The sequence below is a fragment of the Orbicella faveolata genome, unplaced genomic scaffold (genome assembly GCF_042242905.1).
Source record: "Orbicella faveolata isolate gen_17 unplaced genomic scaffold, um_ofav_v1 contig_2, whole genome shotgun sequence".
Classification (NCBI taxonomy): domain Eukaryota; kingdom Metazoa; phylum Cnidaria; class Anthozoa; order Scleractinia; family Merulinidae; genus Orbicella; species Orbicella faveolata.
The window spans coordinates 15,127,404-15,141,936 of NW_028301547.1; the positions used below are offsets into that span (position 1 = coordinate 15,127,404).

The 14,533-nt window shown below is 38.6% G+C and overlaps 1 protein-coding gene across 1 annotated transcript in view; it reads right to left on the reverse strand.

Annotated features, from left to right (window-relative positions):
* LOC110047311 (tether containing UBX domain for GLUT4-like) overlaps positions 1-11,975 on the reverse strand; it is a 28,792-nt gene extending 16,817 nt beyond the window's left edge. Inside the window, exons 1-2 of the mRNA XM_089289826.1 lie at positions 11,850-11,975; positions 11,581-11,636 (exon numbers count right to left, since the gene is read on the reverse strand). Of these exons, the coding sequence (XP_089145952.1) occupies positions 11,581-11,636; positions 11,850-11,936 (143 nt within the window). The 5' untranslated portion in view covers positions 11,937-11,975. The remainder of the gene's footprint in view (positions 1-11,580; positions 11,637-11,849) is intronic.
* Positions 11,976-14,533: the final 2,558 nt, after the last annotated feature.

Below are 14,533 nucleotides of genomic sequence, written 5' to 3' on the forward strand. Positions count from 1 at the left end.
CAAATGTGTGCTACTACTACTCATATTTTGTAAAAAGAAATTCAGGGAATTGCCCTTTTTTGTGATGTGTTCCATTGTTTTCTCCTTCGTAATAAAAAAAAGTAAATTGCACACCTGAACAGCCTGTACGTCCATAGTATCCTTGTCCCCTCATAGAAGGAGGACCAGATATTAATGCCTTCACAAGGTATTTAGTGTTTTTCTCTATCTTAACAGGGGTATCAAATAAAATTTCAAATCCTTCGTAATCACCAACTTTGAAGTCACGCACAGGTTCTGATGTAAAATTTCCAGTTTTCGACAGTAATGATGATTTATCACTGTCTTCGATTAACTCCAAAGCTACCGAATAATTGTTATCGTCCTTGCCAAAAAGGCGTACTCCGTGCAATGCGATATCTTGGCTCACCTCAAACAGGAGGCTGTCCGCAGAGCCACGGTATGACCAAGTGCCATTGCCGTAACCACCACCTGTGAATCTATGACATCGTAGAAGATCACCACGTGAACTAAATGTTCTAGCCTTCTTTGAAAATTCCACTGGATGACTTGCTTCTGTCTTAAAATACTCGTTCATCTCACTAACTTCTTCGGCACTAAGAATTTCACTGTTGACAACAACTGAAGTGAACTCCCCTTCCGTCATTAATGGAAAGCGTATTGCTTTGATAACACGGTCTCCAAGAACTCTTCTCTTAACTATGCCATCTGCCTCTAAGCCTTGCTTCCCGCATTCATTTGTTGCCCACCGACTAACAGCAGTAAACAGATCAATCTCTTTGATGTTCAGAGTATCTCTTTCCACTAAAGCCTCAAGTACAGACCTCTCGATTGATTCAGCTGATTCCAAAGCTACCTTGGTTTGCCTGTCGATCAACTTCCAGCAATGATCTAACAGCTGTTTGTCTTCATGTAGTTCACCAACTGGCAAAACACTGAACACATTTGATGGATACAAATTATCTTCCAGAAATTCCCTGCATTTGTCTGCGAGTGAAGGCACCATGTACTTTTTCGCCAAGTACAGCACTTGCAACACATTACTTCCGCTTAAAGTAACCTCGTCGCTATACAAGAAACGGACAAATTCCAACAAGGTCTCGAACTCACAGTCAAGCACTTCTACAGCGTCTCCAGTTTCTGGCAATTCACCGTTAAACATGGTGTAGAACACGGGGCTGCTGATCGACAGTATAAACTTGTGAGCCGAGATCACCCGTTTAGCTTTTTTACTTTCACTTTCGGCACTTGTAACTGCAGGTACAATCAACTTCACATCGCTCAAGACATCGTTGTTAAACAGGAACGTGCACCTTTCCTTGATGGTAGGTTTTGTTGTTTGCCAGTTTTCTTCGACAGGAGATTGAACAGACATGGCAATAAAATCGACAAAAATACTTTGCGATAGGTCTTCCCAGGCGAAACACCTGAGGCGCAAAGCTCGTCACGGAAGAGACGGTGCACGGGAATGGTCATCAAGAAAATTTGCGTTCTGATTGGATGAAGAGCGCCAGCAGCCCGACCCAAGCCTCCCAAGTCACTTGCTGTCAACACTTCGGGAACTTAAAGTTACAGCATACGTTCGGGTCGGCAATTTTCTTCAAATTTGGATTTTTGGGTCAAAGTAGTGGTCGAAGACTAATCTCTAATTTCTGAAAAAAAAATTTGAAAAAGGCTAAATATTGGCGGAGAAATGGCGGTTTTACGTTTTCGCCGGAAGTAAAAGTTTACCTCTTGATTGACAGCCCTATGGCGTGTATGCAATCAACCGAGACGATTTTCGCGGGAATTACCTGTATGGATGTCCCGAATTGACAACTCGGCATTTTTGGTATTAGGTGTAACTCTATTAAGTTACAAGTAAACAGAGACCACGTAAAAAACATGGACCAGTTCGAAAAAGCGAAAACAGCGAAGAACGAATGAAAATGCATCAATGGGTGAAGAAGCGAAAGTTCGCCACGCGGATGAAGCTATAGCTACCGTATAAGGCGGGCAAAATATTCTTGGTAAGAGAAAAGAAAGGTTCTGTAAAAATTTCGGAACTTGACAGCAATAAAAGGGATGTTGACAGAGACTCTTCTGATAAGTCCAATATCGACGAATCGTCCGACTCACTGAGACCATTTGAAATATTATCCATACACAGTTGACCACACGCAGTTGCTCCCCGCGCTTTCTTTTGTTTGTTTTCTTCGCTCAGCCACTCTAGCGTTCGTATCCTTTTTAGTCTTCCCCATTTTGCCAGACCAGCTTCAAGAAAAACCGAGCCACAGAAAAATTATCTCTCCGCCTTCGGCGCTTTGAGCGCATTGCAAAACATCAGGGTTTTTCAGAGATTCGCACGTAAATTTCACCAGGAGGTTAACGGTAGTAAACTTTCCCTGCACTGATTGGCTCAGTTGAAGGCGTTTGTGGGCGGAGTTTGTTTGCAAAGCAGAAGATTTTTCTTAGCGCTGTTTTCTCGAATAAATTTTTTCACTTGAAGCAGACACTTTAGAGCTATAACTCAAAGGGAATTTGTTCAATTGCCCTCAAATTTATACAGTAGCTAGTTTAACATATAAATTACAAAAGCGTGTCTGGGAATTGTTAATTTCGAAATACTTTTTCTTCGAGAGCGATTTTTGTACGATCACTCCATTTCTTTTTAATTCTATTTCGAAAATGTTCTGTAACTTTTTACTGCAATTGAATATGCCAAAACGCAGACACATTTTTTTAAGCGCTTTGGGCCCTGAAACCGAGGAAAAAATTAAATTGGCGATAAACGAAATTCGCTTTGACTTGTAGCTTTCGAAAGGTGATTCGGGCGCTCGCATTTAGTGGTCTTGAAAAATTCGACAATTCATTTTATTTCAAAACTCTTGGTATAGTTTGATAGTCAGCTCTATAAGCTTTAATTTGATATAGCGGTTTAGGTATCTACAGCTTAAACTGCACGCGCTACATCGCTTGCACGCGAGACACCCCTGAAGGTATACTGTAACCTTAACTATACAGCTTGACAAAAGGAGCGACTCTCGAAGATAACTCTCCCTTTTGACTGGTTTTAAAATCAATATTTAAGAGCGGAAGTAAAACACCAGCGACTTGATTGAACTGCCAGTCCAATATATATTCTCGCTTCCCGACCGTTCGCTGGTCAAGGGGAACGAAATTTCCCCCGGAAGGGGAACTCCTATATAAAAAGGACGGTGGTGCTCGTCGAAAATTTTGAAAAGAACCTGTAAGAGGTACCAAGATACTGTCTTGTGGGCGTGGCTTGAACTTTGTTCACCCCAAAGAGGTACCAATTTTAAACCAACACATAAACTGGCACTGACGTCACTGACGTTTTTTTTAACCCCTAGAAGGTACGACAAGCACCGCCGTCTTTTTATATGGGAGTCCCCCTCGGGGAAATCTCTGGGTGCGAGTTTTCTCCAAATTGCACCCAGAACCACACAGTATGGAACGACGTTTCTATGCCCAGGTTTTGCTTTTTATTATAATTATTGCTTACACCATTGGAATCTGAAATAATGTCACGAGATGAGCAAAATCAGTAAAGCAATAGGCATTGATTGAAATAGACTACTATGGTTCAAAGTACAGAGAGGTCTATCACTCTGTCCAATAACAAATTACACAGACAATCCAGTGAACTAATCAAAACTACAAGCCAATACACATATAGCAGACGCAAAGCGGGGAAAACATGCACGAGCGATGGCTTCCAAATTGTTGCAAGAAACTCAGCATAGTCTCGGGGATTTTTAGTTAAAAATACTGAAGATGAGTCAACGGAGGCAACCGGTCTTGTCATGAAGTGGGACTGTTGCGTTGTGATCCCAATAAAGAGCGAAATTTGGAGGCGCACGAGGAAAAAAATGTCAAACTTGTACTAGTAATACTTAGATATTTCCATTTTTTTCGCAAAACGTAGGTAAACGATAGGGAAGTTATCTATCTATCACCGAACATCCAAGAGCGCTAAATCCACGTAAAGTGATATCAACTGCCAATAGCACTATTTTTGTTCATTCTATGACTTAGCTTGCGCGTTCGCCGGCGATACATGACGCAGCGTGTGAATTGCCTGAGCGCGCGAACGTCCTTAAGCCCTCCCATGCCTCCTTTAAAACCAGAAAATAGATTTAGAGTTAAACCATTAATAAACGTTTTTAGAGTGATCCTTACACCATAGTTATTATGTTGTCAGTTAAGTTCTTCATGTCTACTAGTTGATTCGTGATTTGGAATAAGCCAAAACCTCTCAAAAATAAATGCAGGGGGCTAGACTGATCTTTTAAGGTAATTTTCACAGACCGGCCAGTCACAAACACCTTGAACTCCTACGTCGACTAGAGCAAGGGTTCCAATTTTCCAAGAAAACACTTTATAAATTCTCTGGGAGCACTTCCCAAGATTGTCTTTTACAGGTAATTAATTTTACACAAAACACTGACTAGGAATTTCAAATTTGGAAAGAAAGCAGATAGTGTTTATAACTGTGGAAGGCCAAATGAAATCCAATAAGTCAAACTTTTATTACCGAGTATTTATCTGGCTAACTTTGCGTCAGTGACGAGAGAACCTTTCTATAATGACTATAATCAACCTTGTTTTTCATGCAGGAACATAAATCATGCTATGTGATTTCTGCAAAACAAAATTAACTTCAATAAAAATATATTATTGTTAGTTAATCTTGGGTGAAGATTATGACACAGCATGGAGAGCGGAAGTGTGCGGCAAGCCTAGATCTGGACAGCTTATTCTATCTTAAAATGGATGTCTTTCCAAGCTGGATTAGCTTCTTGACTACAAATTAAGATAAGTAGCAATCCATTTTTGTAGAAATGAAATGCCGAAGACCTTGAGAAATTTATCAAGCACAGGCTGCCTACTCTGGGGCGGATCCAGGATTTTCCAAGAGGGGGTGGCTGGTACCTTGGGGTTGCAGAATCAATGGCGCATATTCCCCTAATGTTGCAATTTGAGAATTGGAACCCACAGTCTAACCTCCACTATCGATCACCTCCCTACAACGGCCACTTTTTTTTATCTCGGCAGACGGTCCACACATTCACTCTTATTTTAACCTCTCTAAAACGTCCACCTCTCCACAATGGCAACGGCCACGTCCCAACTGCCAAAATAACCTCTCGAAAACGCCAAGTTAATCATTGACTGACGAACTGTGTATACATAAGCCCACTTTTTATTGTAAAACATTACTAAACTTGATCCATACCGTGCCTCGTTGGTTTGTCTCTGCTTATATGCATCCTCGGAGACCCAGGGGCAGTTAGTGGGAGCGGGGAAAAGTCTAAACGAGGGAGAAAAAAATTCGGGCGAAGAAAAGTCACGAACGAGAGGAAGAGCTCCTCTCATTCTTGAGTTTTCTTCGCCCGAATTTTTTCTCGCCTGTTTAGACTTTTCCCCGCTCCCACTAACTGCCCCTGGGTCTCCGGAGATGATTTATATGCTATAATGAGCATTTTTTTAAAATAATGTTGCACCGCCGAAAAAAAAACAGGTGTCATATTACACCCCTACCTCCCTATAACGGCCACCTCTCTGCAATGGTCACTTTTGTTTGTCCCCAAGGTGGCTGGTGTGGAGAGGTTTCGACTGTAATTAAAAACTGTTACACTAGTATAGCTGTTAGAGGATAACGTATTTTTATCACTATTCTAGATGGAAAAAAATTATTGGTAATTACAATGAACCTGTCCAGAGTGTTTCCCTTTATTTCTACCATAATATTCATCATATTTTTTAAATTATTTTTTGCTTCTCCAACAGGGGGGTGGCTAGCCACCAAATCCACTCCCCGCTAAATCCGCCCCTGCTACTCTTTTATGACAAAAATCAAAACAAAGCTCCAGAAATGGCTACCTCTCAATGTGCCACTCTCAAGACACATTGCCAGCCCTGAACTTCTAGCTTGTGGTGAACTGAAAATTAAGGACTCTTCCATGTCTTTAAGAATGAATTCATCTCAATCGGGCCACAACATTGGTGGTGAACCCGTCTTTTTGGTCAATAGGTGCAACATTTCAACAAAATCTTTCTTTCGAGCCACTTAATCAAATAGGATGACATTGAAAAAAACTGAACATCCAGCAGTCGCACTTGAGGAACAAAGAGATGTCTTTTTGTAAGTAGAAACAGGAAAAGTGATATAGAACTTAGTAACAGGAGTAGTCACGATGCTAGTGAATTCATAAATGCTGTGAACTCCAGAGTTATTACTCAAAACTTGAAGACCATCTCTTAAAAAAGCTTCAACTTTAAAATGATGGTGCACAAATTTTAAGTCTGAGTTTCAATTTTGTTCTGGTCCAGTCACAGCTACAGTTTTAAATTTAAATTTAAATTTAATTTTAGTTTAAAATTTGTTTTTGTTCCACATATTGCAAACTTACTGCTTTGATCTATTATGGCATTTAAGAATATTATTACAAACAGTAAATTTTAAAAAAAGTCATATCTTGACACTGCTTGTTTAAGTCTCAAGTTATTTTTTATCAGCTCATTCTAAAACATTTTTGGACCATGTATGTCCCCGTGATATAGCCTCTCCCCTTCCCCATTTACGAGTCCATCTAAAACCTCTTACGGAGTGGCACAAGCCCAGGTTTTACAGTATCATTGATTCCTTGAGTATTTAAAGCTGGAGGTTTGTGATTTAGTGTACCCAACAAGCATGATCCAGTTTTAGGTAAAGTTTCAAGTCATATTGCTATACTATTTCTTCCTTTTTTCTTTCTTTCTTTCTGCCTAGCCCAGAAGCAGAACATCAGATGCAATCAAGGCAAGATTTTATAGACACTTGCCTCTCAAAGTGTCAATTTCAGATATGAATCTACCTTGTATTATTCAGTCATTATGTTTGTGATTTTACAGAGAATTACATGCACAGCAATTTAACAAGAATGACTAAGTATACAAAATCAAAACACTGTGAAAAATGCACAAGGTCAGCAGACCCACCACAACCCTCCTATCAATATTCACTCTACCATCACACGGTCTTGCAAATCATTTGTATTTCAAGGATAACTTACTAAGACACCCTATAGTTGAAAACTGAAGGACTGAAATAATTGTACAATGTATTCTAGGTAAAGCAAGTTATTTACCAAGTGAAGTGTGCAGTAATGTCAGTTACTAAGAAAAAGAGAACATTTTCCAAGTTTCTACAGAGTTATAAAAAGGAATTATCAACCGCACATCCACAGAGTGGCTATTCATTCACTGTTTCTGGATTGAATTGCAACTGCATAGAAATAAAAGTGGAGATTTGGGAGAACGAGAAATGCTGTGGACACACAAACAGCAGGCGAGTGTTTTGCAGCTCTTTTGAGTTCTCGCAAACAGTCACAATGATTCTTCATAGAAACATGGAGATAATGTTTTCCACTTGTTTTAGAAAATACTGTAAAGAAAGACAGGAAAATCACTAGTTTATTTTGATAATCAAAAACTTAAATTCTCTTTGCTTGTGCCATCATTACATCAACAGCACATCTTTTGGTGTATTCTTTCTTACAGTGTTTATTACTCAGTAATAAATGCAAGAATCTGAGTAGCTAATAAAATGTAAATAATGTCATTAATGCACAAGGATTTCAACTGAGTGTTGTAAAAGCAAGACCAAAGTGGGTGTCTAGAAAGCCCAAAGAGCGAATAGTGAATAGTCGCGAATAGCGAACAGCGAATAGTCCCGAATAGCAAATAGCGAATAGTACAAATAGTCTCGAATAGCGCGAATAGTGGCGCACAGTCTCGAATAGTGGCGAATAATGGCAAAAAGTGGCAAATTCACTAGTTTATTTTGATAATCAAAAACTTAAATTCTCTTTGCTTGTGCCATCATTACATCAACAGCACATCTTTTGGTGTAATTAAGAGGTAATTTTGGGCAAAGACCTTTTTTTAAGGACGCTCTATTTGAAAATGGCGCCAAATCCCATAATTTCTCAAATTTATTTTTTTGTGACGTCGCACTTTAGGACTCTATGATGACTATTCGTCACTATTCATCACTTTTCGCGACTGTTTGCCACTATTCACACTATTCGAGACTATTCACACTATTCGGGACTATTCACTATTCGGTATTCGGGACTATTCACTATTCGCTATTCGGGTTTTCCAGACACCCGACCAAAGTAATCATTCAGGCCAATCACAAAGGACAGAGACAATCCAGTGAACCAACCAAAACTCAAATCAAATACTTGCAGTTGATGCAAAGCACAGGAAAATATGTGCATGTGAGTCACAAATCGGGTTTAGGTTAAACTCCTGATTGGATGACAAAGTGGTGTGAGATTTTCAAAGCAGTCACTTAAAAGCCAAGTAATGCAAAACATGGCAAATGTGAATTATTTTCAAAACTCAAGTAAAATCCACTCTAACACTAAGTATTAATACAGAGTAAGCTGGATCGTATGTGTTGACGAAACGACACAAGTCTTTTTCTCGTGATGAGTACAAAAAAATTTAAAACTGGAAATAAAGAATCCTTAAAGCCTAAAAATATGATAAAAAGATGTGGTGGCCAAGTTGGATGTACAAACAAAAGAAGCTGATCAGAAAAAATTGTGCTAGAATATTTGAAATTATGTTTTTGCAACTCTGTTAAACCTTGAGAACTATGACTTGATTCAGTAGTTTTGATTACTGCAAAGTTAGAAAACATGCTAAAAGCTGAACTATAACTCAACAGAAACACAGAACTAACAGGAGCTATTGATGTAATTATGATGTAAACAAAGAAAACATTTTGATAGTAGAAATAACCAAGTTATTTTCCTTTCCTTTTCTTACAGTGTTTCTTAAAAGAACAAGAAAACACTTTCTCTATGTTTCTATCCAGAGATATTGTTTTCTCACAGTGTTTCCTTAGTACAAGAAAGAAAAAACATTTTTTTCACAGTTCTATCCAGTTGGGGGTTTTTCATAAGCTCTGGTGACTGGTGACAATAGCCTTAGCCAAAAATGGAGGCAGCACACAAGATAAAAATACTGTTATAACATAGCGTGTGTGCCAGTCCTATCTAATTCCTATTGAGCCATCAAGAACAAAATCTCTATATACGCACAGCCATGCATATATAAGGTGACATGTGCAGTTTCAGGTTAGCTGCAAAATTTCCGTCGAGTTTGGTGCCAGTTCCTTCTGTTTAAGTTTCGGCAATGTGAAGATTATTCTGAACAAACCAAACTCTACTTCGAGCCTTTGACTTTTGCCAAGCTAAGATGTTTACTTAAAGGTGTGTATTTCGACTTTGTTTGTCTACATTTTCATCGAGTATTTTTGACTTTGTCTGCCTACATTTTCAATATAATTAATTCAAAGAAGCGAATTTTTCATTGACAATTTTAGAAACCAGGTTAAGCGATTTCGCTCAACCATTGTTCAACTGATTGTGGCGTATTAGGATCCTAATGACCTTTGTGTTTCTTCACCGTGCATTGTGAGAACTTTGTAGTCAATCACAAATAAGACATGTTTTAGAATCCAAGTTGTTGTTGCCATGTTATAAAAGAATTGGTTCATGCTTTTAGCTCTGCATATATCGAGTTATGGATGCACTTAGGAAGTTTGGAGAGCACTCAAGAAGCTAGAGTTGGTCTCAGCTGTCGCCTCGAGCAACTCTTACGCTTCTTCCGTGCTCTCCAAACTTCCCGCATGCATCCATAACTCGATATACAAACGCTAAGCATGAACCAATTCTTAATTGCACAAGTGGGATTTGCTCATTGACAGGGCAGATCAGGAATAGTTTTAAAATTGATGGAGAGATAGGGTGTGAATGACAAAAAATCACATGCTACAGATGTTACAAGGAGAGCTGCAACTCTTACCAGGTGGGATCAAGATAAACATTCTCAGCAGGGAGATGACAGGATTGAGCCAAAAATAGTGGTGGGATATGAGACTGAAAACGCCTATGTTAGGTCCCTCTCTTAAGATACCTCTCCAAGCTGAAAACAATGAAAATTAGGCCATAGGCATATGGGCACCTTTGGACTTGGGTGGCGGTGACTTTCTTGCCCAAAAAAATTGCACAAGTGGGTGAGCATTAAATCAAGATACAAATGCACTCAAACTGCAGCAAGAAGCAAAAAAGTTCACAATTCTCACATCTAACAAAACTGTTATAATTCCAAAATAGTTATTTTGAAACCTTGCATACTTTATGACTTTCCAGTCAGCCTACTCAAATCTAGTAAAATCAGAAACTTATAAAAAACCAAAAGTTATTTCTTTCCTCCTAGCAAAACTTCAAGAAAAATTTAAAATTTAAAATGGCTCTTTGTGGAGCCAATCAAAACAGCTCTTCTCAGAGTCACTACAAAATTAAAACGCTTGGTCTTCATTTGCTTTGATTCTTTTGTCATTGTTTTGTAAATGGGAAATTTTGTATTGAAATAATATCCATATTGTGGATTTCCATGATACACATTTAATACCATTTAAGCTTAACTGATATATAGCACTTCCAAAACAGAATACCTGGATCCCTCATATCATTTGACTTTAAATCCATTTTGGCAGAGGCAAACATCAGAGAAAGGTGCCTATAAACCTTGAAACCTTTTGGAATGTTTTCTCCCAAGTGCTGTGGCCTTAATAATGAGTGTTTTGAACAAACAATTTCACAATTTTGAAACTGGGGGGTTGTAGCCCCCACCCTTAGTCTTTATGCCAATGAATTTGGCTGAAAACTCAAAGCAACACAAGAAATACCAAATTTTACGTGAAGGGTCTTTGAACGGTATTAAGAACAGGTGGATAACTCTCAGCTCATTAACGGTCCAGGGGGTATTCTACAAGGTCCAAGGTCCAAGGTCCAACCCTTTACCCTTTTGTATACCATTTTGACAGAAAAAGTACCTCTTTCATATGCCTTTTATTGAAAAAATCCACCCCTTTCACATACCTACTTAAGAACATTGCATCTCTTTTCTAGACCCTTGAAAATCTTGTGAAGTTTAAAACGATGTAAGGTGCTTCTGTTCAAAATATTTCAATTAAAGTCTCTTTGAATACCAAAGGGCAGAGCCTCCCCGTATAGGCCAGTATAGGGAGTAACCCCCACCCCCGGTTAATAGTGAACGCTTTATACTGCAGGAAACATTACATGATGTGTATATCACTTTAAAATGCCTTTTCCATAATTTCATAATTTGTGATAACTGCTGTGGTGTTCAATAAAGTAAATATCTGACTGAGATGATGCTTTTGGCATTAAATCAAATGCATCAGAGGCATCAGATAAAAACTGAAATCGTATGCCTTTTTGTGACTTGGAGGCCCTGAATGCTCAGTGCCGCCTACAACAAATTTTACTTCAAATTTTTGGGAGAGCCCTGCCACTTATAGAAACACGCATCAACCTTTGCGAGAACTCAAAAGAGATGGGAAACACTCAACTTAAGCTCGTGTTCCCACAACATTTCTTGCTCGTCTAAACTTCCACTCACGATTCTATAACTCTGCTTTATTAAACTCGATAAAAACCGAAATATGTTCCCTATTTCTTAAATAATGATTATCATAATAATTCTACTAACTGTAAAGCGTAGTGCTCAGCTGATAGAGCCTGCTTCTTACATACTTCTTCAAGTACCTGCACAAATAAACAAAATAACGATTTTTTTGCACGCTGTGAAAATTCATGCTCTCCAAAAAGCTTCAAATATACGCTGTGGCTACAAGCTCAAGCTCATATTTGGAAGCTGTACGTAGCGATTAAATTACTTCACATATTTCAAGAAAAAAATCACAACATTTTACACAACTACAACAGAAAAAGAAGACAAGAAAATATCCGTTTAAATACCTGGAGAATCGTGCTTGTTGGATTCACTTTCACGGTTTGTCGACGTGCATTCGGACAAAGAACAACGACACTCTTGCAGGCCGCCATGTTGGATCTGTGATGAGGTCAGCGTTTTTCGCGCAGAGGCACCAGTCCTCCTCTTCTATGCGACCTTCCCGCGAAATGCGCGCGAAAAATATTTTTACAATAACTGTCTAATTTCTCGCGCGCAGATAGGCTCATTTTTATCATCAATAAGAGTACAGACGGATAAAATGCTAATTTATGCAAGTTTTCAAGTCCAACTTTCAGCTGTCAAACTGTCGACTTTTTAACCAATGAGATTTTATGGACTCTTTTAAGTAGCCAATTCAAAAAGCGAGAAAAGCTATTGACACTGCTCGCGTCATTTTGATTAAAATTCACTGACTGTAACTTTGTTTACGGCAAGTTTACGGCGTCTTTTCCCCGCAATTCTTCAAACACGAGCGCCTGAATCTGGGCTGCAGATAAATTTAGGTATTATGATATACTATTAGCCCCGTTTTTTTTATTTTTGGAAGTTTTGCATGCGTGGAATTTCAACTGCCGAGGAAGTGCATATGTATGCAAACTGATACCTGTTTTATTTCCTCCGGTTACGTAATACCAGCAGTCAAAGGTCATTGGAAAACACTGTTCACAGCAATTTTAAGATCACTCTGAACTAACAAGTTTAATTGTTTTCTCAACTTTAGTTAGCAGTTAAATTAAACGTTAGAAAGAAAAGCGTTAGAGACAAAAGAATGAAGGAAGGAAGTGAGGAAACTGAGTTTCCAGTAAACTGAAGAATCAGTTCATAAGTGTGCAAGAAAACAAAAGGAATATAGTATCATGTTACATACGCTTGCAATAACGGCAAAAGTATCACATCACATATGTCAGAGCCAACTGCCACGTACGAAAATGTTTTCCTTTCTGGGGCAGATTCCTGGAAAATTGTACCGAAGCACATTGAAACTGGTACTGAGGTGCGGGGGAATTTGGTAATTTCCCCGAACAATTTCCGCGAATAATAGCTAGGGACGACTACTTTTATTGTTAGTACCAAAGAAGCAAATCGAATCGCTCTATAATAGAAGTGTTGGATTCCTTAATTTGTGCATAATTATGACCAGCTTCCGTTTACCTACGTCTGCTATAATTAAATTTGTTTGTATTGCTTCTCTAAGCGTTTTAGTTTTGTTCTCCTTTTTCCCCTCTCTTTCTCCCTCCGTTTGGCTCGCAAGCAAGTGGGAGATGCAAGGCTTTAGGATTTGATTAAGCGTTAGAGGAATTTGTGCTTTAGATGAAATGATGCTCTCACCTGTGACTACATGGCCGGAGTGTCTAAGCACCGCCATGAACAGTCATTACGTGCCTCCATATGCTATGCATCAACAATTTTGAAAATAAGTTCATTAGCGACTGACTGAATTCCATGTTTCGATATCTCAGCGAAGACGGAATACATTTGCTTGCTGTGAAATTATGATACATGAATGTCACTTCCTTTTCAGCAAATACCTAGACTGCAATTCCAAAATTCAAATATACTTGCATCGCCCCTTCTCGAATAATAACCGCTTTTAGGTGCGAAAAATAAAATAATCGCCCCTGGCTATTATCTAGGGAAATACGGTACAAGCGTTAATAATATTAAGTGACTAAGTACTATTTTTAGTCTCAGTCTAACGCACTGGGCTAAGCAGTAGACAATACTGAGGGTTTCCGTCTTTGTTTTTACTTAACCCGTGAAACAGAAACTGCTTGCTAGTGTGTAATATTGTCTGCTAATTAGTATCACTGCGTGGTATACAAAAACAAAGACTAGAAAACAAAAGAATTACTAACTATAAGGGGATAGTAGGAACTAATACGAAGTTGTGGCGTGTACAATTCTACTATCTATTTTCCGGGTTAAGTAAAACCCACTGTAAACATCAAATTCCACTCACTTATAGTCACTATATTGCATATGCATAGAACTGTGCATAGCATTTAAAAAGGCGAAACTTATATGTTCCTCTCAGAAACCTATCAACTGATAAGCCTCTGTTTCATGTTCATAAGTTTATTGCTCTACGGTTTCTAATGTTGTATGCGATGACAAAGCGAACTGAGTCTTAGGAAAACTGCAGCTGCCAACTTCTCAAGAGAGATTTTGCTATAATTCAGCAAGTGAGTGTATCATTTCATATAAGGCATAAGTTTCTCCTGTGTTAAATCAAATCGTGAAGGACTCCTGAAGCCTTGTAGTTTGAAAAGAAAGAGATGAACTGAGGAAAAGAAAACAAAGAAGCGTAGAGAAGCAATACAAAGAAATTCAACTATATCATAAGGTAAAGGGAAGCTATATAATCATAGCCATTCCGGATGCCTGTGTGACTTACAAGGTGAAGGTGGAGTTGGGCTAAAACTCAAAGCAGCATGTGGAATGAGAAAAACATAGAAGATCCTGCTAGTCCATTAAGAGCGATGCGAAAAAAACTACAAGTGATGCTACCATCTTGTAATTCTGTCACATATTGAATCGCTCTATAATAGAATTGCTCTATAATAGAAGTGTTGGCTCTATAATAGAAGTGCGAATCGAATCGCTCTATAATAGTAGTTCTGGATTCCTTAATTTGTGCATAATTGTGACCAGCTTCCGTTTACCTACGTCTGCTATAATTAAATTTGTT